At 52.8% G+C, this 22,998-nt stretch overlaps 2 protein-coding genes across 5 annotated transcripts in view; one reads left to right on the top strand and one right to left on the bottom strand.

Moving 5' to 3' along the window:
* Window positions 1-4,080, top strand: part of GDI2 (GDP dissociation inhibitor 2) — a 32,983-nt gene extending 28,903 nt beyond the window's left edge. Inside the window, exons 10-11 of the mRNA XM_071734256.1 lie at window positions 207-261; window positions 2,869-4,080. Coding sequence (XP_071590357.1) covers window positions 207-261; window positions 2,869-3,024 — 211 coding nt within the window. The 3' untranslated portion in view covers window positions 3,025-4,080. The remainder of the gene's footprint in view (window positions 1-206; window positions 262-2,868) is intronic.
* A 1,771-nt stretch (window positions 4,081-5,851) lies between these two features.
* TASOR2 (transcription activation suppressor family member 2) overlaps window positions 5,852-22,998 on the bottom strand; it is a 64,122-nt gene continuing 46,975 nt past the window's right edge. For 2 of the 4 annotated variants that reach the window (XM_071734244.1, XM_071734242.1), the window contains exons 16-24: window positions 21,568-22,489; window positions 19,845-20,382; window positions 15,123-18,119; window positions 14,110-14,235; window positions 13,071-13,224; window positions 12,357-12,462; window positions 8,754-8,935; window positions 7,536-7,650; window positions 5,852-6,234 (exon numbers count right to left, since the gene is read on the bottom strand). In XM_071734244.1, the coding sequence (XP_071590345.1) occupies window positions 6,231-6,234; window positions 7,536-7,650; window positions 8,754-8,935; window positions 12,357-12,462; window positions 13,071-13,224; window positions 14,110-14,235; window positions 15,123-18,119; window positions 19,845-20,382; window positions 21,568-22,489 (5,144 nt within the window). In that variant the 3' untranslated portion in view covers window positions 5,852-6,230. Of the gene's footprint in view, window positions 6,235-7,531; window positions 7,651-8,753; window positions 8,936-12,356; window positions 12,463-13,070; window positions 13,225-14,109; window positions 14,236-15,122; window positions 18,120-19,844; window positions 20,383-21,567; window positions 22,490-22,998 lie in introns of those variants that run through there. The other 2 variants (XM_071734245.1, XM_071734243.1) reach the window with 2 other exon arrangements.

Here is a 22,998-nt window from a genome sequence, read left to right as displayed (position 1 = left end):
GTTGGATTCCAGCTCCCATTGTGGTGTTATGGATCATCCATCCCATCACCAACCCTTGAGGAACTCCACTCCTCACACCCCCCCCATTTGCACCCTGATCCCAGCTCTTTGGGTGCCACCATCCAGATCCCTCTTTGGGTTCAGCAAACCCACCCTGAAGGTCTTTGGTGTGATTTTAATTTATTTTTTTTTTTCCTTCTTTCCAGGTTTGTGAGCATCAGTGACCTGTTTGCCCCAACTGACTTGGGAACTGAAAGCCAGGTCTGTGAGTGCCCTGCTGGGGTTTTGGGAAGGGGGAGAGAGAAGGAAAGGAAAGGGGAAAAGACAGGGAAAAAGGGAAAGGAAAGGGGAAAGGAAAGGAAAGGAAAGGAAAGGAAAGAAAAGGAAAGGAAAGGAAAGGAAAGGAAAGGGAAAAGACAGGGAAAAAGGAAAAGGAAAGGGGAAAGAAAAGAGGAAAGGAAAGAAAAAGGGAAAGTAGAAAGGAAAGGAGAAAGGAAAGAGGAAAAGGAAAGGTAAAAAAAGGGAAAAAGGAAAGGAAAGGGAAGAAGGATGGGAAAGAGGAAAGGGAAAAAGGAAAAGAAAGGGAAAAAGGAAAGGAAAGGAGAAAGGAAATAGGAAAAGGAAAGGTAAAAAGGAAAGGAAAGGGAAGGGAAGGGAAGAAGGAAGGGAAAGAGGAAAGGAAAGGGAAAGAGGAAAGGAAAGGAAAGGGAAAGAGGAAAGGAAAGGGAAAGAGGAAAGGAAAGGAAAGGAAAGGAAAGGAAAGGAAAGGAAAGGAAAGGAAAGGAAAGGAAAGGAAAGGAAAGGAAAGGAAAGGAAAGGAAAGGAAAGGAAAGGAAAGGAAAGGAAAGGAAAGGAAAGGAAAGGAAAGGAAAGGAAAGGAAAGGAAAGGAAAGGGAAAGGGAAAGGGAAAGGAAAGGGAAGGGAAAGGGAAGGGAAAGGGAAGGGAAGGGAAAGGAAAGGGAAAGGGAAAGAAAAGGAAAAGGAGGGAAAGGGAAAGAAAAGGAGAGGGAGGGAAAGGGAAAGAAAAGGAGAGGGAGAGGAGAGGGAGTTGGTTGCTCAACAGCTGCTTGGTCTCTGGACTGAGCAGGTCCAGAGGAGGACCAGGAAAATGCTCAGGGAGCTGGAACAGCTTCTCCTCCAAAGCCAGGAGGGAGCTGGGGTTGTTCAGCCTGGAAAAGGCTCCAGGGAGACCTAAGAGTGACCTTGTGGTGTCTGAAGGGGCTACAGGAAGGGTGGAGAGGGACTGTGTGCAAGGGCCTGGAGGGATAGGATGAGGGGAAATGGGTTTAAATTACAGAAAAATAGATTTAGACTGGATGTTAGGAACAAGTTCTTTACCTGGAGGGGGGTGGAACAAAACCAGGGTGCCCAGGGAGGTGGTTGAGGCCTCATCCCTGGAGATTTTCAAGGCTTGAGGAGGCTCTGAGCATCCTGATCTGGTTGGGGGTGTCCCTGCTGACTGCAGGGGTTGGACTGGGTGACCTTGAGAGGTCCCTTCCAAATAATTCTCTGCTTCATAAAGACACTATAAACCCTTGTAAAGAGACAAGGATCTGAAAAGCTCAAGGAAGAGGTGACAAGATCCCTGCCTGCCTGTGAGGCTCTGAGATTTGGCTCAAGAGCAAAGCAAGGCAGAAACCTGGCAGAGCAGCTGCACAGGAGATCCCTGCATGACTCCTCCACACTGCTGCAGGAGGACAAGGGCAGGCTGCAGTCTAAAGGGGTTTAAATTAGAGAAGAGCAGATTTAGAGAGGGTGTCATGACACTAAGCTGGGAGGAGTGGCTGACACACCAGAAGGCTGTGCTGCCATTCAGAGAGACTTAGACAGGCTGGAGAGTTGGGCAGGGAGAAACATGATGAAATTCAACAAGGGGAAGTGTAGAGTTTTGCATTTGGGGAAGAACAACACGATGTCCCAGTATAGGTTGGGGGCTGAGCTGCTGGAGAGCAGTGTAGGTGAAAGAGACCTGGGGGTCCTGGTAGACAAGAAGATGCCCATGAGCCAGCAATGTGCCCTTGTGGCCAAGAAGGCCAATGGCATCCTGGGGTGCATTAGAAAGGGGGTGGTTAGTAGGTCAAGAGAGGTTCTCCTCCCCCTCTATTCTGCATTGGTGAGGCCACACCTGGAGTATTGTGTCCAGTTCTGGGCCCCTCAGTTCAAGAAGGACAGGGAAGTGCTTGAAAGAGTCCAGAGCAGAGCTACTGAGATGATTAAGGGAGTGGAACATCTCCCTTATGAGGAAAGGCTGAGGGAGCTGGGTCTCTGTAGTTTGGAGAAAAGGAGACTGAGGGGTGACCTCATCAATGTTTTCAAATATGTAAGGGGTGAGTGTCAGGGAGATGGAGTTAGGCTTTTCTCAGTGGTGACCAGTGATAGGACAAGGGGTAATGGGTGTAAATTGGAGCATAGGAGGTTCAAGTTGAATACCAGAAAGAATTTTTTTACTGTAAGGGTGACAGAGCCCTGGAACAGGCTGCCCAGGGGGGTTGTGGAGTCTCCTTCACTGGAGACATTCAAAACCCACCTGGACACGTTCCTAGGGGATGTACTCTAGGGGGCCCTGCTCTGGCAGGGGGGGTTGGACTAGATGATCTTTCCAGGTCCCTTCCAACCCCTAAGATTCTAGGATTCTAGGATTCTATGGTCAGGAAAAAATTCTTTACCTTGAGGGGGGTGGAACAAAACCAGGGTGCCCAGGGAGGTGGTTGAGGCCTCATCCCTGGAGATATCCAAGGCTTGAGGAGGCTCTGAGCACCCTGAGCTGGCTGAGGGTTTTCCCTGCTTCCTGCAGGGGTTGGGATGAGGTGAGTTTTGGATTTTCCTTTCCCAACCATTCCCTGGTTCCCCCTTTTCTGCTCCTCCCAGATCTTTATTTCCCGCACCTACGACGCCACCACCCACTTCGAGACGACGTGTGATGACATCAAGGACATCTACAAGAGGATGATGGGCTCAGAGTTTGACTTTGAGGAGATGAAACGTAAGAAGAACGACATCTACGGGGAGGAGGAGCAGCAGTAATGAGAATTCCCTTTTAATTAGGAGCAATTAAAATCGGCTAATATGAATATATTAAGGAACTTAATGAACACTGTATGAAACTCAATATTGTAAGGCCTGCTTTTTGTAATCCCATCTCTGAGAGATTGAAGAGTACTGCACTGGTAATGTTTCCCTTTTTTTTTTTTTGTTTTTTTTTGGTTTTTTTTTTCAGTTTTTTTGGGGTTTTGGGTTTTTTTTTTTTTTTTGGATATCATGTGTTTAATTATCTCATCCCAGTAGGGCTGCTGTCCAGAATCTGGCAAATTACTGACTGATTTAACAACTAACCTAAAGGCAAGACTGAACCTTTTTATTTTTTATTATTATTATTATTTTATTTCTTTTTTTTTTTTGGTGCAGATTGGAACCAATTAACTCATTGACAGCTGTGTCTTCACCTTGGTCCTTTTTTTTTTTTTCTTTTTTTATCATTGGTAGCAACATCCTGCACGAGTCTGTGCTTCTGGTGAGCTGATAGATGTGACCAGTTGTCACTTGAAAAAAAAAAAATAATAAAAAAAATAATCATCAAGGAAAAAGAGAAACTGAGCACTCCATTATTCAGCATCCCTAAAAACCAACCAATCAAAGAAAAAAAAAAAAAAAAAAACAGAAAAAAAGCTGTGGCAAAGTTGTATTTCTGGACAAAGCCCAAGCCCTCATCTCCTGTAGCACCAAACGTTGGCTTCGTTCTGGGCACGGGACTGGAACTTTCAGCTTTTCCAACCCCCTGTTCAGAGGGTTGGGACCCAGCTGTGCCTCCAGAGCCTCCTTTTGTGTTTTAATCTGAATAAAAATTGAGAGAACAAAATGATCAGAGCAAGGCAAAGCTGTGGAAGTATTTCTCTGGGGCTTTTTTTTTTTTTTTTTTTTTGGATCTGGACCAAACCGGCGCCGCGGTATCGACATGACAGAGCCTTGTGCTTCTTTTATTTTTATTTTTATTTTTATTTTTATTTTATTTTTTTTCCTTGTCTCCTTGAAAGGCTCCAGATGATTTCTGTACTGCCAAGTAAAGCCAAATTCTGGAAACCAGCCCTGGGCTCTGCTCTGATTCGCTTCAGCATCTTCCTTGCTTGAGATCCTTTGGATCTTTGGCCCTGCCAGAGTGGTGGCTGAGGGGGGAAAAACAATTCCTGGCATCCCTGGGGTTTGGTTTCCCAGCCCTGGGGCTGGTTTTTTTGGCAGAGGGGAAGATGCTGCCCAGCTCCCTCTGAAGCTGGGGACAGGGGGCAGCTCCCTGGCTCCCTCCAGCACTTCCCAAGGGCCCTGTCCGGGAAAAGCACCCACTGGAAGTGTCAGCTCTGCTCTTCCACAGCTCCACGGTGGGGAGCAGGAGGGAATCCAGGTGGGAATCCGAGTGCTCCTGCAGCCTGAAGGGTCCTGCTGAGGGGCAGCAGAGGGAGGAGCAGGGATCCTCTTGATGTTAAGGAAAAAAAATGGAAAAAATGGGAAAAATGAGCTTTTCTCCTGCCCAGCTCGTCCAGGGAGGGGGACAAGGCTGAGCCTTCCCTTCAGAGGAACCGGGGCTGTGACCGCATCTCAGTGACAAAGCTGCCCAAGCCCCATCCAACCTGACCTGAGACACTGCCAGGGATGGGGCAGCCACAGCTTCTGGGGGCAACCTGGGCACCCAGGGGCTCAGCACCCTCACCCCAAACAATTTCTCCCTCCCTCCCTCCCCAAGAAACAGAATCCTGGAATGGTTTGGGTTGGAAGAGAACTGAAAGCTCAGCTCATTCCAACCCCCCTGCCATGGGCAGGGACACCTCCCTCCCAGATTGCTCCAAGCCCCATCCAACCTGGCTTTGAACACTGCCAGGGATGGGGCAGAGACTCTTTTCCTGGGCAACCTGGTTCTAAAGCTCAGCACCCTCACCCCAAACAATTTCTCCCTCCCTCCCTCCCTCCCTCCCTCCCTCCCTGCCCAAGATCTCCTCTCCATCTCCCCTCTCCCAGCTGGAAACCCTTCCCCCTCGCAGGGTCCCGTCCCTCCAGGCCCTTGTCCCAAGTCCCTCCCCAGCTTTCCTGGAGCCCCTTCAGGCACTGGAAGGTGCTCTAAGGTCTCCCCATGGGATCCTTCTCTTCTCCAGCCTCAACACCCCCAACTCTCTCAGCCTGGCTCCAGAGCAGAGCTGCTCCAGCCCTCCCAGCAGCTCCAGGGCCTCCTCTGCACTGGCTCCAACAGCTCCGTGTCCTTCTGCTGCTGGGGACCCCAGAGCTGGACACAGCTTTACCCCAGGGGGGGCTCCCCAGAGCTGGGGATGCAGCCCAGGACATGGGGGATGATTTGGGGTGGGGTTGGGTCCTTCCATCCCTGCTGCTCGGTTTCTGCCCCTCTCCAACGAGCAGCAGTGATGACACTTCTTTTTTTTTTTTTTTTTTCCTTTGTTTTTATTACTCAAACTCTATACAAAGCCATCCTGTACAGAATGTCTTGCATACTTTTATTAAAATAAAAAAAAAAAAAACAAAAACCAAAAAACAAGGACAGCCCTGTCCTCCACATCCATCCAGGAGTGCAGCTCACAGCAGTCTGTAACACTGCACTTCATTCCAAGTGTGGGGTTGTCCACCATAAATATGAACATTTTTGTCTCTTTTTTAGTTTTTTTTAATTATTTTTTTGTTGTTTAACCCCCATCCCCTCAGCCATTTGCTTATTTACAACTTTTCCACTTGCTGGAACACTGCAGAGCCCCAGCACTCTGACTGTACCAAGAGGCAACAACAAGGGTGACTTGAAATGTAGTGTAGAAATCACCCCCCCCAAAAAAAAAACAACCCCAAAATAAAAACCACATGAAAAAAAAAAAATTGCCTTTATTATCCTTGGTCTCGGATTGCTCCTCACCTTCAAGTAAACAGTAAATTATTTTTTTTTTTTCAGTTTCTTATTCCTATTTCTCCCAAGGTCAGCTGCACGTGAAAATCCATCCCAATAACTTAAAACGGAGTTTTTGTGGAAACAGCCTCAGTCCCATGTGCAACAGCTCAGGGGGGGAGCAGCAAATCCCTGGTTGGGATTGGGGTTCCCCACCTTTAAATAATTTCTATGTACAGAGGGAGAGCTGAGCAGCCCAACCCAAACCCCACAGGGACCTCGGGGCCACCCCACTGAGGCCCAGGATGCCCCAAGGGGTTCCCTGGGAGCCCAGGAGGAGCTGAGCTCTGGTTCTGCTTCATCACCTGCAACACAAAGATGTGGCCCAGGTTATTCCTGGAATCCCAGAATGGTTTGGGTTGGAAGGGAGCTCAAAGCTCATCCAGTTCCAACCCCTGCATGGGCAGGGACACCTCCCACCAGCCCAGGGGGCTCCAAGCCCCATCCAACCTGACCTGAGACACTGCCAGGGATGGGACAGCCACAACTTCCTTGGACAACCTGGGCCAGGCTCTCCCCACCCTCAAATTCCAGAATTTCCTCCCCATCTCCAACCTCAATCTCCCCTTTCTCTCCAAGTTTTAACCCATTTCCCTTCTCCTCTCCCTACCCCCCCGTGTCCAAAGCCCTCCCCCAGCTTTCTTGGAGCCCCTTCAGATATTGGAAGGTTGCTCTGAGCTCACCTGGGAGCCTCCTCTTCTCCAGGCTGAACAACCCCAATCCCTCAGCCTGGCTTCCCAGGGAGGTGCTCAGCCCTCTGAGCATTTGAGTGGCTCTGCTCTGGACACCTTCCAGGAGCTCTGTGTCCTTCTGCTCTTGGGGACTCCACAACTGGACACAGAGCTCCAGGTGGGGTCTCAGCAGTTTTTCCTCCTCTCACTCTCATGGCTCTTACAGAGCTGCTCCAGTTCTGGTTTTGCTCCTTGCTGCTGAGCATGGAACCCCCTGGCTGCAGCTTCAGGAATTGTCCCTGTGCACCAGCAGAGCCAGAGCAGATCATGGAATCCCTGAACTGGTTTGGAATTGAAATGGTTCAGCCTGGAGCTTAGGAAGAAGTTCTTCAGGAGGAGGGTGCTGAGACTCTGGAACAGATTGCCCAGAGAAGTTGTGGCTGCCCCCTCCCTGGAGGTGTTCAAGGCCAGGTTGGATGAGGCTTGGAGCAACCTGGGCTGGGTGAGAGGTGTCCCTGGGCATGGAGCTTGGAGGAGATGAGCTCTGAGCTCCCTTCCCACCTCAGCCATCCTGTGAATCATTCCATGAATTGTCCCAGTGGGAAAAGAGCTCTAAGGTCATCAATCCAACCCCCCCAAGCCAACTGAACCATGTCCTGATGTGCCACATCCAGATGTTTTTTTGGAAACCTCCAAAGATGGGGACTCCACCACCTCCCTGGGCAGCCCCCTGGGCAGCCCCTCCCAGTCTCTGACTGCTCTTCCAGTAAAGAAATTATCCTGCAGATCCTGCAATCCCTGGGGAAGGTCCCAGCTCTGCTGCAGGAGCAGCTGGATCCCATCTCCCTGCCCACCAGCTCAGAAGAAAACCTGGGAGCCACTCCTGGATCTGTTCTGGGGGAGATCAGGAGTCCAACCCCCACCTCCCCACTTACCAGGAGCTTCTTCTAAACGGAGCAGCCACTTTCTGTACCATCCCAGGGAAGGTGCTGACATCAGCCACCAGGATCCCTTTGCTCTCCAGCACCTCCCTGCTGGTGCTGGGCTTTGCTGCAAAGGAAGGAGAGGCACAGAAATCCAAATGAGGTGGTTTGGAAACCATCCCCAAATCCCACAAACAGTTTTTTCTCTTCTGCAAACTCCAGGAGATGAACTCCAGCTTGGCAAGGAACTTCAGCCCTGCCAGGTCCCACCTGGAACCTCCCAGCCCAGGGGGCTCCAAGCCCCATCCAACCTTCAACCCCTCCAGGGATGGGGCAGCCACAGCTTCTGGGGGCAACCTGGGCACCCAGGGGCTCAGCACCCTCACCCCAAACAATTTCTCCCTCCCTCCCTGCCCAAGAAACAGAATCCTGGAATGGTTTGGGTTGGAAGAGAACTGAAAGCTCAGCTCATTCCAACCCCCCTGCCATGGGCAGGGACACCTCCCTCCCAGATTGCTCCAAGCCCCATCCAACCTGGCTTTGAACACTGCCAGGGATGGGGCAGAGACTCTTTTCCTGGGCAACCTGGTTCTAAAGCTCAGCACCCTCACCCCAAACAATTTCTCCCTCCCTCCCTCCCTCCCTCCCTCCCTGCCCAAGATCTCCTCTCCATCTCCCCTCTCCCAGCTGGAAACCCTTCCCCCTCGCAGGGTCCCATCCCTCCAGGCCCTTGTCCCAAGTCCCTCCCCAGCTTTCCTGGAGCCCCTTCAGGCACTGGAAGGTGCTCTAAGGTCTCCCCATGGGATCCTTCTCTTCTCCAGCCTCAACACCCCCAACTCTCTCAGCCTGGCTCCAGAGCAGAGCTGCTCCAGCCCTCCCAGCAGCTCCAGGGCCTCCTCTGCACTGGCTCCAACAGCTCCGTGTCCTTCTGCTGCTGGGGACCCCAGAGCTGGACACAGCTTTACCCCAGGGGGGGCTCCCCAGAGCCCAGCAGAGGGGGACAATCCCCTCCCTGGCCCTGCTGCTCACACTGCTGGGGATGCAGCCCAGGACATGGGGGGTTTGATGCCTCTCTTGAGCTCCATCCAATAAACCAGCTCAGTCCATACCCACAGCTCAAATTCTAGCAGTAAAAGGAGCAGAACTGGGTGGTTCTTGTTCTTCCTACAACCCTCCAGACCAATTTCAGATGTTGCTCAAGAGGTTTGAGGGTCCAGAGCCCATCCTTACCTGTGAGGTACACAGCAAACCTGGAGCTGATGTGTTGGACTTGCAGGTTCAACAGACATTTGATGTACTCAGATTCAGGGGATGACCTGGAGTCACAGGGGTGGTAGTGCAGCACCTCCAGCAGATCAGCTCCTTGGCATGACTGGAGGATCAAATGCTTCTGCTGGGAGTTGGGATCCACCCTGCCAGGAGAGGGAAAAGGTCAGGATGAGCTTCAGGATGAGGAGGGATGGTGAGCACAGAATGGTTCAGGTGGGAAGGGAGCTCAGAGCTCATCTCCTCCAAGCTCCATGCCCAGGGACACCTCTCATCCAGCCCAGGTTGCTCCAAGCCTCATCCAACCTGGCCTTGAACACCTCCAGGGAGGGGGCAGCCACAACTTCTCTGGGCAATTCCAGAGTCTCAGCACCCTCCTCCTGAAGAACTTCTTCCTAAGCTCCAGGCTGAACCTCTTCTCCTGCACTTTCAAACCATTTCCCCTTCTCCTAGCACTGGACACTCTTCTGAAAAGTCCCTCTGCAGCCTTCCTGGAGGTTCCCTTCAGGGATTGGGGGGCAGCTCTAAGGTCCCCCTGGAGTCTCAACACTCCCAGCTCCTCAGCCTCTCCTCATGGCAGAGCTGCTCCAGCCCCTGGATCATCTTTGTGGCCTCCTCTGGACTCATCCCAACAGATCCATGTCCTTCTTCTGCTGGGGACACCAGACCTGGAGGCAGGATTGGAGCTGGGGGTCTCCCAGGAGCAGAGCAGAGGCTGGGAATCCCCTCTCCTGATCTGCTGGCCCTGCTCCTCTGGATGCATCCCAGGACAGGGTTGGATTTCTGAGCTCCAGGAGCACACTGCTGGCTCACGTTGAGCTTCTCACCAACCAACACCCCCAAATCCTTCTCTCCTGGGCTGCTCTCAACCCTCTCTGTACCCAGCTTGTAACTGGGACTGACCTGACCTGGATGCACTTGGACTTGTTGAACCTCATGCAGTTTGCCCACTTCTCAATCCTGCAAAGGTCCCTGTTATAAATTATCCCAGTTCTCTACTGGTCATCTGTACTGAAAGGGGAAAAGTGTCTTTTAAATTAACACTGCACCCAAATCAGCAGCAAAAAGTTAGAATTCCTCTCAGCAAACTTCAGAATAAACAGAATTACCCATCCTCCTTAAACACTGCTGGCTCACCTTGAGCTTCTCACCAACCAACACCCCCAAATCCTTCTTTTCTCCACCCGTTCTGTACCCATGGGATCTCCCTTTCCCCCAGGTTTCATTCTTCCAGCCTCATGGGACCTCATCCACTCCCCCCCTGCACTAATGGAAGTGGGAAATATCACCACATGGATGTTGTGTGAAGGAAGAGAACAAAATGAGTCCTTGCTCCTGGCAGCTCTGCAGGACCTCAGGGCTCAGCATCCCCCTCCATGGAGCCCACAGATACCCCACAGGTGCCAGTGATGGAGCCCAAACTGCTCCCCAGTGGTGTCCTCACCTCCTCAGCCATGGGGAAACCCCTGACCCCAACCTGCTCTGTCTGAACAACTTCAAGCTGAATTATTTGTGCTGTCTGAACCTGCAGAGGGTCTGGGATTTCCCCTCCTTGGCTGCAGCATTTTCTGCTGCACTTTCCAATCTGTTGGCAGCTCCCTACTGCTGAGCCACCCTGCCCAGGTAACAAAGGCAAAAAAAAAAACCCATTCCTCTCTGAGATGGGATGGGATAAAAGCTGGAGGTGTCCATGGGTGTCACTGACTGCTTTGATTGCCTTTTGTAAATGGCATCATTGACACCCTCACCTCCTTGGGAAGAACCTGAATCAGCAGCAAACATCAGCAGGAAAAGTTCTGCTTTCCCTGGGTTTGATTAAGGGGTGAGGAAGGGACTTGAGCATCTGTGCTGGGAAGAAAGAGTGAGAGGCCTGGGGCTGTTGAGGCTGGAGAAGAGAAGGCTGAGAGGGGATCTGCTGAATGTCCATCAAGAGCTGAGGGGTGGGGGGCAAGAGGAAGGGGCCAATCTCTTTTTGGGGGTGGCCAGGGAGAGGCCAAGGAAGAATGGGTTGAAGGGAGAAGAGAGGAAGTTCCAGCTCAGCATGAGCAGGAGAAACTTGTTGAGGGTGAGGCTGAGGGAGCCCCAAATGGTTCCCCAGATGGTTGGAACAGCCCATTCAGCAGGAACTGAAGGACCTGAAGACATTTAGTGCTGAAGGTCTGGGTTGGGATCTGGGATTTTGCTGCCCCACAGCCTGCAGGCTCCCAGTGATGTCCTCGTGGTGTAAAACGTGGTGGTGACCATAAAAATCCCCATGAGAGGAGCTACAAACCACAGGGGTTGACACAGAATCATTAAGGCTGGGAAAGACCTCTTAAGGTCATCAACTCCCAACCCAACCCCACCACTAAACCACGTCCCAAAGTGCCACTTGGATTTTTCCTACCTCCAGGGATGGGGATTTCATGGAAGCAAAAAATGTGAAGGGTTGGAAGGGAGCTCTGGAGATGCCCCAGTCCAACAGGATGTGTTCCATGGGGGATCCTGCTGGGGCAGGGGGGTTGCACTGGGGCATCTCCAGAGCTCCCTTCCCACCCCAAAAATTCTGTGGTTCCCTGACTCCACCTCAGAACAAACTGTTCCTACATCTTCTGCATCTTTTATTTGAGTACAAACACCACTTGCAGTGGGACTCTTGGGCTTCCTGATCTCCAGAGCTCCCTTCCAACCCTTAACATTCTGTGATTTTAGGATTCTCCATGCTCCTCAGGACACTTTGGTTCCTCTCCCACATTTTAAACCCAGCAGCCCAAATCCCTCCCCCAGCTCAGGTACAGAATGAGGCAAAGAAACAGTGGGGAGATGGAGGAGCAAGAGAGAGACCCAGGAAAGGTCCTTCACATCCTGGGGGGTGAGTGTGGAGGAGCTGGGATGAGCTGGTGGGAGGGCAGCTCAGTTTGCAGAGGCAACTTTTGGAGTGTGCAGCTCCCCAGATGACATCTCTGCCTTTCCTCAAGCCCCTTGCAGGGGGAAAAACCTCCTGGAGATCCTGCAGGGTGCAAGGAGCAGCTGCCAGAGCTCTGCCTCATCCATGGTGTGCAAGAGACAAACAGAATCCCAACATATTTGGGTTGGAAGAGACCTCCCAGCTCATCCAGTCCAGCCTTTGACCAACACCATAATCTAACTCCTAATCCATGTCCTTAAGGACCAGGTCCAAATGCTTTTTAAATCCTTCCAGGAATGCAAACATTTCAGGCCACCCGATCCTCTCCAGGTCCTGTGTCCTGCTGCTCCATCTCTTTGAGGTTTTAAAAAAAACAGAACTGTCAGTTTGGCCTCCTCTGTGAGTGGTGTTGGATTTGTGGTTGGGCTTGATGATCTGAGGGGTCTTTTCCAACCCAGATGGTTCTAAATGGGGAGTTCTGGCAATTCCAGACTCCAGGCACGTGGTCTCTCATTGAGAAGAAAAAAATCTTGTTAAGAAAATCTTCAAATTCCTCTTGTAAAAGGCCAGAAGTCAAACAGAGGCCCCTCACTCACCCCATGTCCCTGCACTGAGTGTAAATTTTACACCACCCTGGGGGGAAGGTGGTGATGAGGAAGCCCCCACTGCAGAGCTCTCACCTGATGTCTTCTCTCAGCTTCTTGCTCTCCCTGTAGTGCAGGAACCACTTCCACCTCCCACTTCTGTTCAGCTTCTCCAGCACCTTCACCACCTCTTTCAGCTGGCCTGAGGAGACACCAAGAGCCCCAGGGTACTCAAGGCTGGAAAAGGAGCTTTCTGGGGTACTCAAGGGTAGAAAGGAGTTTTCTGGGGGTCCCTGGCTCATCTTGGGCCACCTGAGGCTGCTCAGGGCTTTTTCCAGGTGAGGTCTGAGCATCTCCAAGGATGGAGACTGGAATCACACCCTAATATTTGACCCTGCTGTGATTTTTTTCCTCCTCCTCTCTGAAAGGAAAAGTGCAACTTGTCCCTGTCACCTTGTCCCACCACTCTGTGTCACCAGGAGGTGGCTCCATCCTCTCTGCCCCTTCCCATTAGGGAGCTGGAGACAGCAACAAGGTCTCCCCTTTGTCCTCCCCTTCTCCTGGCTGAACATCCTTGCACAACCCCTGCTCCAGATCCTCCCCATCCTGGTGGCCCTTGATGGACTTTTAGATGTTTTTTTGGAGCCCTGCTCTGGATCCACAATCCAGGTGGGGCTTGAGGGGAAGAACTGCCCCCAGATCCACACACTAAGGCAGGAGCAGAGCTCAGAGCTGGCCAGTTCCTGGAAGGTGTCAGCAAAGCAGGAGATAAGGAAGGAGCTGACACCAGAGGCTTGGAACCAGACTCACCCAGTGTCACCATTTCCAGCACCTCCTTGTCTGACACCACGAAGCCACCAGTGTGAAACAGCTCCTGGTACATGTGGCTTGTTACATCTTCAGGGTTGTCCACCCCAGCAAACACCACGTGGGGACAGTGCTTCAGCTTCAGCAAACATGGGACCTGCTCAAAAATAAGACATGGAGAGCTCAAAGCTCCTGGGAGACCCAGGGAACCCCTCCTGTCCTCTGTCTGCACCACCCCAATGCTTCTGTCCCCAAAGCCTGACCCCAAAGCAGCAGAAGGTGACAGGGGAGCCACCAGGAGCTCAGTCTGCTGCAATATTCATTGGAATCCACAAGCCAAAGCCTGGCTGAGCTGCTCCATGCCATGGGGTGAGCCCAGCTTGACTCCTCTGAGCTTGGCTACTCCAAGGGATGTTACTCAGAGCTCAAAAGGGGAGAAAGAAGAAAAGGAACTGACAGGGTTTGTGGTTTTGGGGGATACCACCTGGTTTTAGTCTCTCCTTCTTCTTTCAGTGGAGACAAGGGGGCACCCACAGAAAAACCACAGAATGTTTGGGGTGGGAAGGGAGGTGTGGAGATGCCCCAGTGCAACCCCCCTGCCCCAGCAGGATCCCCCAGGGCAGCCCACACAGGAACACATCCAGGGGGGTTTGGAAAGGCTCCAGAGAAGGAGACTCCACAACCTCTCTGGGCAGCCTGGGCCAGGGCTCCCTCAGCCTCACCCTCAACAAGTTTCTCCTGCTCATGCTGAGCTGGAACTTCCTCTCTTCTCCCTTCAACCCATTCTTCCTTGGCCTCTCCCTGGCCACCCCCAAAAAGAGATTGGCCCCTTCCTCTTGCCCCCCACCCCTCAGCTCTTGATGGACATTCAGCAGATCCCCTCTCAGCCTTCTCTTCTCCAGCCTCAACAGCCCCAGGCCTCTCACTCTTTTAAATTCTGAAGCTCTTTTGTAATAAATAAAAAAAAAAAAAATCTTTCAAACAGATCCTGACATGAAAAATACTGTTAAAAAACCCAAAGAAGGTCAGACTCAAGCCTCACACTGTGGATGTGGGAGGAAATGTCCTCATTCCTGATGACAAGGAGCAGCCTCTCAGTGTCCAGGCGTTTGGCTTGGCAGAAGCTCAGAGGTTCCATCTCCACAAAACCTTCTTTCTTCAGCAAGGTCTGGAAAAGAAATGGTTGCAGCACCTAAGACGGTTGGAGAAGATCTTTCCAAGAGTGGTGCCACACTCCTAGCACACAAATGTCTGGAGAGAGGAAGGAGAAGCAGGAAAATCAACCCCAAGCTGACTGGGGGAGCAGCCCAAGGTGTTCCTCTGCCACTAAACCATGGTGTGCTCCAGCCAGAGGAGGAGAAGGAGGAAGCAGCAAATTGATCTTTGTTGGTAAAAAAACCTCCCAGGAAACTTGAGCACCTCACTGTCCCATGCACAGCACCTCTTTGGTGCTATTTTGGAGCAGAAAATCCTCCTCTCTGAGTTTCCAGCCCTTTAATGCCAGCTCAAGCTGGAAGAGGTGGAGTTTGGGATTCTCCTGCATGAACTCCAAGCTCTTTAGGCCCAGGGGATGTTCAACTGATACAAGAAGAAGAAGAAGTGGCCTCAAATTGTGCCAGGGGAGGTTTAGGTTGGAGCTGGGGAACAATTTCTCCCTGGAAAGGGTTGTCAGGGCCTGGCCCAGGCTGCCCAGGGCAGGGCTGGAGTCCCCATCATCCCTGGAGGGGTTTCAGAGCCCTGGGGATGTGGGGATGAGGGACATGGGGTGGGGGTGGCCTTGGCAGGGCTGGGTTAATATTGGACTTAGTGATCTTAAAAGATCTTTTCTAACCCTAACAACCCCAGGATTCTAATTTCTGGTGGTGGGAGGAGCTGAGGTGGCTCCTGTCTCACCCAGCACCCTCTCCCACCATCCTCAACTCTCACCCAAGGACCCCCCAGACCCATCCAGGCAGGAGCCAGCTCTTCCCTTCACTCTTGCCAAGAAAAATCCAGGCAGGACCAGCTCCTCCCTTCACTCTTGCCAAGAAAAATCCAGGCAGGACCAGCTCTTACCTTCACTCTTGCAAAGAAAGGTTCCTCACTTGTCTCCACCAGGTAGAAGAAGATCCCAGAGTAGCCCATGGCCTCCTTGGCCACTCCTTGCAGGCGGGACCTCAGCGTCCTGCACAGCTCCACCATCATCTCCTCCAAGGCAGCCACCTTCCCAGGGAGGGCCACCCGTGTCCCCTCCTCCCCTGTGACCTTTCTGGGTGTTGGGACCACCCTTCCCCCCTTGAGCTCAGCCTCAGCCCTGCTCAGCATCACCCTGTGGAGCTCAGCACACTCCTCCAGGATGAGGGAGATGTCCCCCCCCGAGTCCTTCAGCTTCCTGGGGTATCTGAGCTTGCTGAGGTGGAAGGGACCTGGGTGAGCCTGGGAGGGGTTTTGGGGTCTGGTTTTGCTCCTCTTGTCACAGAGGGTGGTGTCCTGCCAGGGGGTACAGGGGTCCCCACAGCAGCTGCTCTGTCCCTGCCAGCCAAGCCCGCTCGGCCGGGTGTCTGAGGGCAGGATTGTCACCTGCAAGGGGCTCCTGCTCCCTGGGGACAGTGGGGTGGGGTCTTCTCTCCCAGGTGACACCCCCTGGGGAGGGAAGTCTTTTGGGAAGATGCTTTTGGAGGTAGAAAAAGGTGGTTGCCCACTCCTTAGGGTTTCTTTTAGCTTATAGTGGAAACGGAGGCACTCCACGTCCAGGGTATGCTGGGTGATTTCTTCAAACCCCTTCCAGGTCCTCATCAGTGACCTGAACAAATGAGACTGTCCCCTCCTGTGGCTCTTTGAGGGCTCCAGCTGCTTTTCCATCTTTTCCTGGGTTTTTCTGGTGATCAGGAAGTTGTGGTAGTCCTTGAGGACCCCCTGGCTGTCCCTGATGTTGATGTAGGGGGGAATGTGGCTGCTGATGGCCCAGGGAGAGCTCCAGTGCTCACTGCACCCCTCCAGCTGCTCCAGGCTGCTGCAGGAGGTGTCACACAGAGTCCTGGCACCTCCAGCATCCATGGTGGAGAAGCTTCTGGCTGTCTGCAGGGCCCCCAAAGTCCCCCCCAAATATTCCTCCTCGGAATCACTGGAGAAAGGATCCAAGAGATCACCAGAGTTGGCCAAGCCCACGTGGCTGTCTTTGCCAGGGAGCTGCTCTGCCCTTGGGAGAACATCTGGAATGTCCTCAGTGTCCCCAAGCTCTGGGATTTCTCCAGAGAATCCCCTGGGTGGGTCTGATGGGGTCGTTGGGGTGGGGAGAGGGGGGATTCCTTCCTCTCCCACCTCCATGCAGCTGTGGTGCAGACCAACAAACTCCTCAGATCCCTCCTGCTTGCCACCAGCCAGCTCCAAGTCCTCTCCTGGAAAAGGACTGGCAAGAGGGACACTGCTTCCTCCTTCCAAACCTTCAGGAAGGTGGAATTCCTTCTCCTGGCTCCCTCCTGGGCTCCCAGGGCTGGGGCAGGATCCTGGGGAATCCTCTGGAGCTGGATTCACACCAGGAGAGAGGATTTTGAGGTGCACACCAAGGGCTGAGTTTGTTCTGGGACCAGGTGGAGAAGGTGGCACCAACCTGAGGTCACCTGGTGCCAGGACATTGCTGGGGGGGGTCTCTGCTCCCTCTCCATGGCACCACCCTGGCTCTTTTCCCAATTTTTTTGCACATTTGGGCTTCAAGGAGCCACCCAGGCTCAATTCTGCAGCAGCTCCTTGCTGGGAGGACTTCCCATGGTGGCACAGGGCTGCCCCCACCTTGCTTTGCTGTGACAATTTGGGGAGGGGGTCTGTGTCACCACCAGGAGGGAGAAGATCCTGCTGGGGGGGAGAATGAGGAGCTGAGTTTCCATGGAAAGGTGGGGATGGAGTGTTTGGGGAGCTGGGGGTGTTCTTGGGGTGTTCCTTTGTGGCAGAGAGCTCCTCCCTCACCCAGGAGGAGGCTTCTGATTCCAGGAGGTGTCCAAGAGAGGTTTCTGGGTTCTCCTGGGGTGTGACAGCCACCCTCTCCACATTCATTTTGTCACTCCTGGGGGACTCCTCTAGAACAAGGCACAAATCATCACTCTCCCCAGCTTCAGAGTCATCTGCCAGGGCTGTGAAGTCAAAAATGAAGCCCTGGCCACCCCCTGAGGACTCTTCCAGCACATCCCTGGGGTTGGTAGAAGGGCTGCTCCCCTCTTCTTCCACCAAAACTTTGTCCCCTCCTTGGTTTGGGTCACCACAGCTCAGCAAAGTGAGGTCAGCACAAACATCACCTCCAGACCTTTGGGGAAGGCTCCTTCCCAGGTCACTCTGTGATGGAGATTGGATGCTTGCCACGGCCTCCTGGTCCTTTGGAGCAGCTCCAGGATCTGTCAATCCATCCAGGGATGTCAGGCAGACAGAGCTGGAGTCAGGGGAGAAGGTTGGGGACAGTCCCTGGCTGCATGGTGACTCCAGAACTGCTGCTCCAGCAGCTTCACTCCCAGGAGGAGTCCAACTCTCTGCAGAGGGCGCCCAAACCTTGTCCTTCTGCTCTCCAGGAACACCAAAATCCTTTGGAGATTCCCAGTTCCCTGGTTTCTGCTCCCTGGGGTCATGCTCAGTGTTGGCATCATCACCTTCAGAAAACACTGAACCACAAGGCCCCAGGACCTCACTTCCATGCTCAGAATCCTCTTTTTCTCCCTTTTCCAACTCTTCCTCCCCTTTTTCTGAATGTCCAAATGGGCCTGGTGACTCCTTCCCTTCCTCATCACCAGCCTTCTCATTTTTGGGATGTGCTTCCAAGGGCATGGAATCACTGGTGGACCCATCCTTGACCTCTGTGCAGTTCCCAGCATCTCCCATGCTCTCCATGTCCTCAGGAGGGCCAGGACCACCCCCTGACCCTGCTGCCCATCTGCTCTCCTCCTGCTCTCCAGTTCCAGTTGGTGAATCTCTCCAGGGAACTGTGCTGGAATTTGGGGTTGGGTTTTCCCTGCTCAGAGCAGCTTGGGGCTTGCAGGTGGCACTGGGGTCATTGGTAGCATCTGGAAGTTCCTCCTTGGGTGGCTCCTCCTGAAACAAAACAATTCATAGGTTAAATTTCCTCTGCTCTGGGCAGGAAGCCCCCCTGGGGTAAAGCTGTGTCCAGCTCTGGGGTCCCCAGCAGCAGAAGGACACGGAGCTGTTGGAGCCAGTGCAGAGGAGGCCCTGGAGCTGCTGGGAGGGCTGGAGCAGCTCTGCTCTGGAGCCAGGCTGAGAGAGTTGGGGGTGTTGAGGCTGGAGAAGAGAAGGATCCCATGGGGAGACCTTAGAGCACCTTCCAGTGCCTGAAGGGGCTCCAGGAAAGCTGGGGAGGGACTTGGGACAAGGGCCTGGAGGGATGGGACCCTGCGAGGGGGAAGGGTTTGCAGCTGGGAGAGGGGAGATGGAGAGGAGATCTTGGGGAGGGAAGGAGGGAGGGAGGGAGAAATTGTTTGGGGTGAGGGTGCTGAGCTTTAGAACCAGGTTGCCCAGGAAAAGAGTCTCTGCCCCATCCCTGGCAGTGTTCAAAGCCAGGTTGGATGGGGCTTGGAGCAATCTGGGAGGGAGGTGTCCCTGCCCATGGCAGGGGGGTTGGAATGAGCTGAGCTTTCAGTTCTCTTCCAACCCAAACCATTCCAGGATTCTGTTTCTTGGGCAGGGAGGGAGGGAGAAATTGTTTGGGGTGAGGGTGCTGAGCCCCTGGGTGCCCAGGTTGCCCCCAGAAGCTGTGGCTGCCCCATCCCTGGCAGTGTCTCAGGTCCTTCTGACTCTCTGCAACTCCCTGAGATGAGGTTGGAGCCAGGGGGGATTGTTCTCTTCTCCCAAGGAACAAGTGATGGGACAAGAGGGAATGGCCTCAAGTTGCCCAGGGGAGGTTTGGATTGGATATTAGCAGAGATTTCTTCACTGAAAGGGTTGTCAGGGCTTGGGCCAGGCTGCCCAGGGAGGTGGTGTAGTTCCCATCCATGAAGGTGTTTAAAAGCCCTGGAGATGTGGTGCTGAGGGATGTGGCTTAGCATTGGACTTGGTGCAGTTGGGTAAATGGTTGCACTTCAACATCTTAAAGGGCTTTGCCAACAAAATGATTCTGCACAGAATCCCAGAATGGGTGAGGTGGGAAGGGAGCTCAGAGCTCATCTCCTCCAAGCTCCATGCCCAGGGACACCTCTCATCCAGCTCCAAGCCTCATCCAACCTGTCCTTGAACACAGGAAGGCTCAAGGGACAATGGGGACACCTGAGGGGAGGCAGAGAACATCTCTCAGTCCCCAAATCCTCCAAGAGCTTCACTGCCAGGCAGACAGGACCATGAGGATGTCCCCAAGCTGGGTGTGGGTTTGAGCTGCAGGAGTTTAAATGACATCCTTCTGCTCAAGTGTCACAACACTGAAGAATTTGTGGAGTTTGTCCACACTAAATTAAGGAATCTGCAACTCATCCAGCCCAGGTTGCTCCAAGCCTCATCCAGCCTGGCCTTGAACACCTCCAGGGAGGGGGCAGCCACAACTTCTCTGGGCAATCTGTTCCAGAGTCTCAGCACCCTCCTCCTGAAGAACTTCTTCCTAAGCTCCAGGCTGAACCTCTTCTCCTGCACTTTCAAACCATTTCCCCTTCTCCTAGCACTGGACACTCTTCTGAAAAGTCCCTCTGCAGCCTTCCTGGAGGTTCCCTTCAGGGATTGGAGTTCAGATGTTGTAGAATATTCTGTGATTCTAGGTGTAAAAGAAAAAAAAAAGGTGCCTGGTAGATTCAAATCCCCTGAACCCCAAACTCTTACCATAGTGATGGCTGAGACATCATGCAAGTGTTCCTCAGGATCCACCCCTGGCTGCCTGGCTCTCACAGGAAGGCTCTCAGCAGCATGTTCAGCCAGGAAAAGGCTCTCAGGACAGCTTGTGGAGGAAGGCTCTTCCTCCTCCTCACAGGGTAGCTCCCCTGAAGAAGATGACACAGTACTATCAACAACACCACGAGTGCCATCAGCATCAGTCTGAGAGTCTGCAGGGCTCTCCTCTGGCTGGAAAGGTCCCTGGTGACTTGTGCTGCAATCCAGAGAACTGCTGGGAGTCTGGTCAGGGTCTGACCCAGAGTCTGCAGGGCAGGTCTCACACCCAAACCAGTCCTCACCATCATCACTCAGCTCAAGGCAGTCCCCAGTGGTGTTGATGGAGACAAATTTCTCAGGGTTGCTGTGCTCCACCACCTTCCTTGTGCTGCTCAGGGGTTTGCTGGGTTTGCTGTAGAAGAGAGCTACCCACATGTGAAGGATCAGCTTCATCTCTTCCACATCATCAGGCAGATCAGGGTCCCAGGGCCTGGCAGGAAAAGCAAACACAGCCTGAAAAAAATCTTTATCCTCACTCTGGTTGATCAGCACAAGGGAACTCATCCCCTGGTTCCACTACAACCTGAACCTCCAAGCCCCATCCAACCTGACCTGAGACACTGCCAGGGATGGGGCAGCCACAGCTTCCTTGGACAACCTGGGCCAGGCTCTCCCCACCCTCAAATTCCAGAATTTCCTCCCCATCTCCAACCTCAATCTCCCCTTTCTCTCCAAGTTTTAACCCATTTCCCTTCTCCTCTCCCTACCCCCCCGTGTCCAAAGCCCTATCCTATTTGGATCAATCTCACACATGGGTGTGTGCTGACAGTTTTGGTGCCTCAGTTCTTCAATCAAAATCCTTCCTTTCAAACTCCCCCTCAGAACAAGGGAGTTCTGCCACGGGGCTGCAACTCTTTGGCATGGAGGAAAAAAAATATCCCATTGTTTGTTTTTTTTTTTTACCTCCTGGGTTGAGTGCATTTTAGAGACAAACTCCAACCCAATCTTGCTGTTGAGGTGATGTCCTCACAAATCTGGGGCATTTAAAATATCCAGGTCCTCCTGCATTTGCCTCCCTTGAAGATGATGGAATTGTGGAATGGTTTGGGTTGGGAGAGACCTTAAGGATCATTCAGTTCCAACCCCTGCATGGGCAGGGACACCTCCCACCAGCCCAGGGGGCTCCAAGCCCCATCCAACCTGACCTGAGACACTGCCAGGGATGGGGCAGCCACAACTTCCTTGGACAACCTGGGCCAGGCTCTCCCCACCCTCCAATTCCAGAATTTCCTCCCCATCTCCAACCTCAATCTCCCCTTTCTCTCCAAGTTTTAACCCATTTCCCTTCTCCTCTCCCTACCCCCCCGTGTCCAAAGCCCTCCCCCAGCTTTCTTGGAGCCCCTTCAGATATTGGAAGGTTGCTCTAAGCTCACCTGGGAGCCTCCTCTTCTCCAGGCTGAACAACCCCAATCCCTCAGCCTGGCTTCCCAGGGAGGTGCTCAGCCCTCTGAGCATTTGAGTGGCTCTGCTCTGGACACCTTCCAGGAGCTCTGTGTCCTTCTGCTCTTGGGGACTCCACAACTGGACACAGAGCTCCAGGTGGGGTCTCAGCAGAGCAGAGCAGAGGGGGAGAATCCCCTCACTTGACTTTCTGTCCCTGCTGCTTTTGACTCACCCGTGCAGGGCTCGGATGACAGTTTTCTCCAGGGCATCATTGGTGTACCTGCTGTCCAAATGGAAGAGATACTCTGCCTCCCACTGGCAGGTCACCTTCAGGGACTCACCACACAGGCTGATGGTGTGGGACTTGCTGAAGTCCTCCTTCAGCCTGGGGGAGAGCAAACCTCTCCTGTGCCTCATGGTGACAGCCTCAAAGGGCCGCTGGTGGTGGGCACTGTCCTGCTGGTGGCGGAAGGGTAGGACCTTCCCAACAAGAGGTCCTGCTCTGGTGTTCCTTGTCCCATTTCTGGAGGGTGCTGGGCCAGGGTAGGGAGCACCTCTGGGATACAAGCTCTTCTTTGATGTCTCACCCATGAGTGAGGCATAGGAGTGCTCAGCAGAAATGAAGGAGTGCTTGTTCACCTCGGCAGCTTCTTGAACCTCTCGTGGAGGCACCTCAGGAGGTTTTGTAGGGCTGGTGCTCACATTGTTTTTCCTGCTGGAAATCCCAGGGTTTTTCTCCTTGGTGGGCAAGTCACTGGAGTTTTTTTGATCAGCAGGAGGAAGATTCTGGGTGGGTGATGCTTTGCCAAGAGAGGTGACTCTCTTTGCAAGCTTGCTCATCCTGTGGTATTCGTGATCGGAAGCGGCGCGTGAGGATTTGGGTTTGCCCTGACCCTGTTCCTCCTTCACGGAGTCATTGGAGGGGCTGTGGGACATGGCCATCATCCCATTGTCCCTAGGGATCAACAATGGAATACAAGAACCCAGAGCCAGATCAGCCAGCAAGTTCAGGGCATGGGATTCATAGTTGTTTCCCTTGATGTCGAAACTGAGATAAGCGACCCCGGGAGGGCAAACCTCCCTGGTTTGGCCATCTGCTCCGTGGGGTTGGGGAGAAACTTCACTTGGGAGGGCAAAGGATGGCTCTTTCCACTCTGTATGGAAAAAAAAAAGCACAAAAACAGTCAAGGAATAAGTCACAGAATCACAGGAGGTTAAGGGTTGGAAGGGATCTTTGGAGATCACATGTGGAAGGGACCTCTGGTGATCATCTCGTCCAAACTCCCCTCCCAGGAGGTTGAGCTAAAAACAGAGGAAATGAAGCAGAAGGAAATGAACTGGACTCCAGAAGGGGTTCAAAGATGGGTTGGCAGGAAAAAGGTGTTCCTCCAACATGGAATTTGCATTAAAAAAACCCCAAAAATACCTCTGTGATCACACTACAAAACCATCTCCACGGCTGCTACAAAAAGTTCCAAGAGTTGGGATCTAATGGATTTCAGGAGGGGGTTTTAGCCTCAAAAATAAAAGGCAGAGGATCCAGAGTGAACCAAAATACTTTTGGCCTCTACACAAAGTAGTTTTGCCATGAGAAATCCAAGCAGGGATACCTCAGGTGCTCCCTTAATCCTTTTTGATTTTTCGTTGAGTTTTGAGTGTTTCT

Source organism: Heliangelus exortis, chromosome 1 (genome assembly GCF_036169615.1).
Source record: "Heliangelus exortis chromosome 1, bHelExo1.hap1, whole genome shotgun sequence".
NCBI classification, from domain to species: domain Eukaryota; kingdom Metazoa; phylum Chordata; class Aves; order Apodiformes; family Trochilidae; genus Heliangelus; species Heliangelus exortis.
This window is presented reverse-complemented; position numbering and strand designations above follow the sequence as displayed.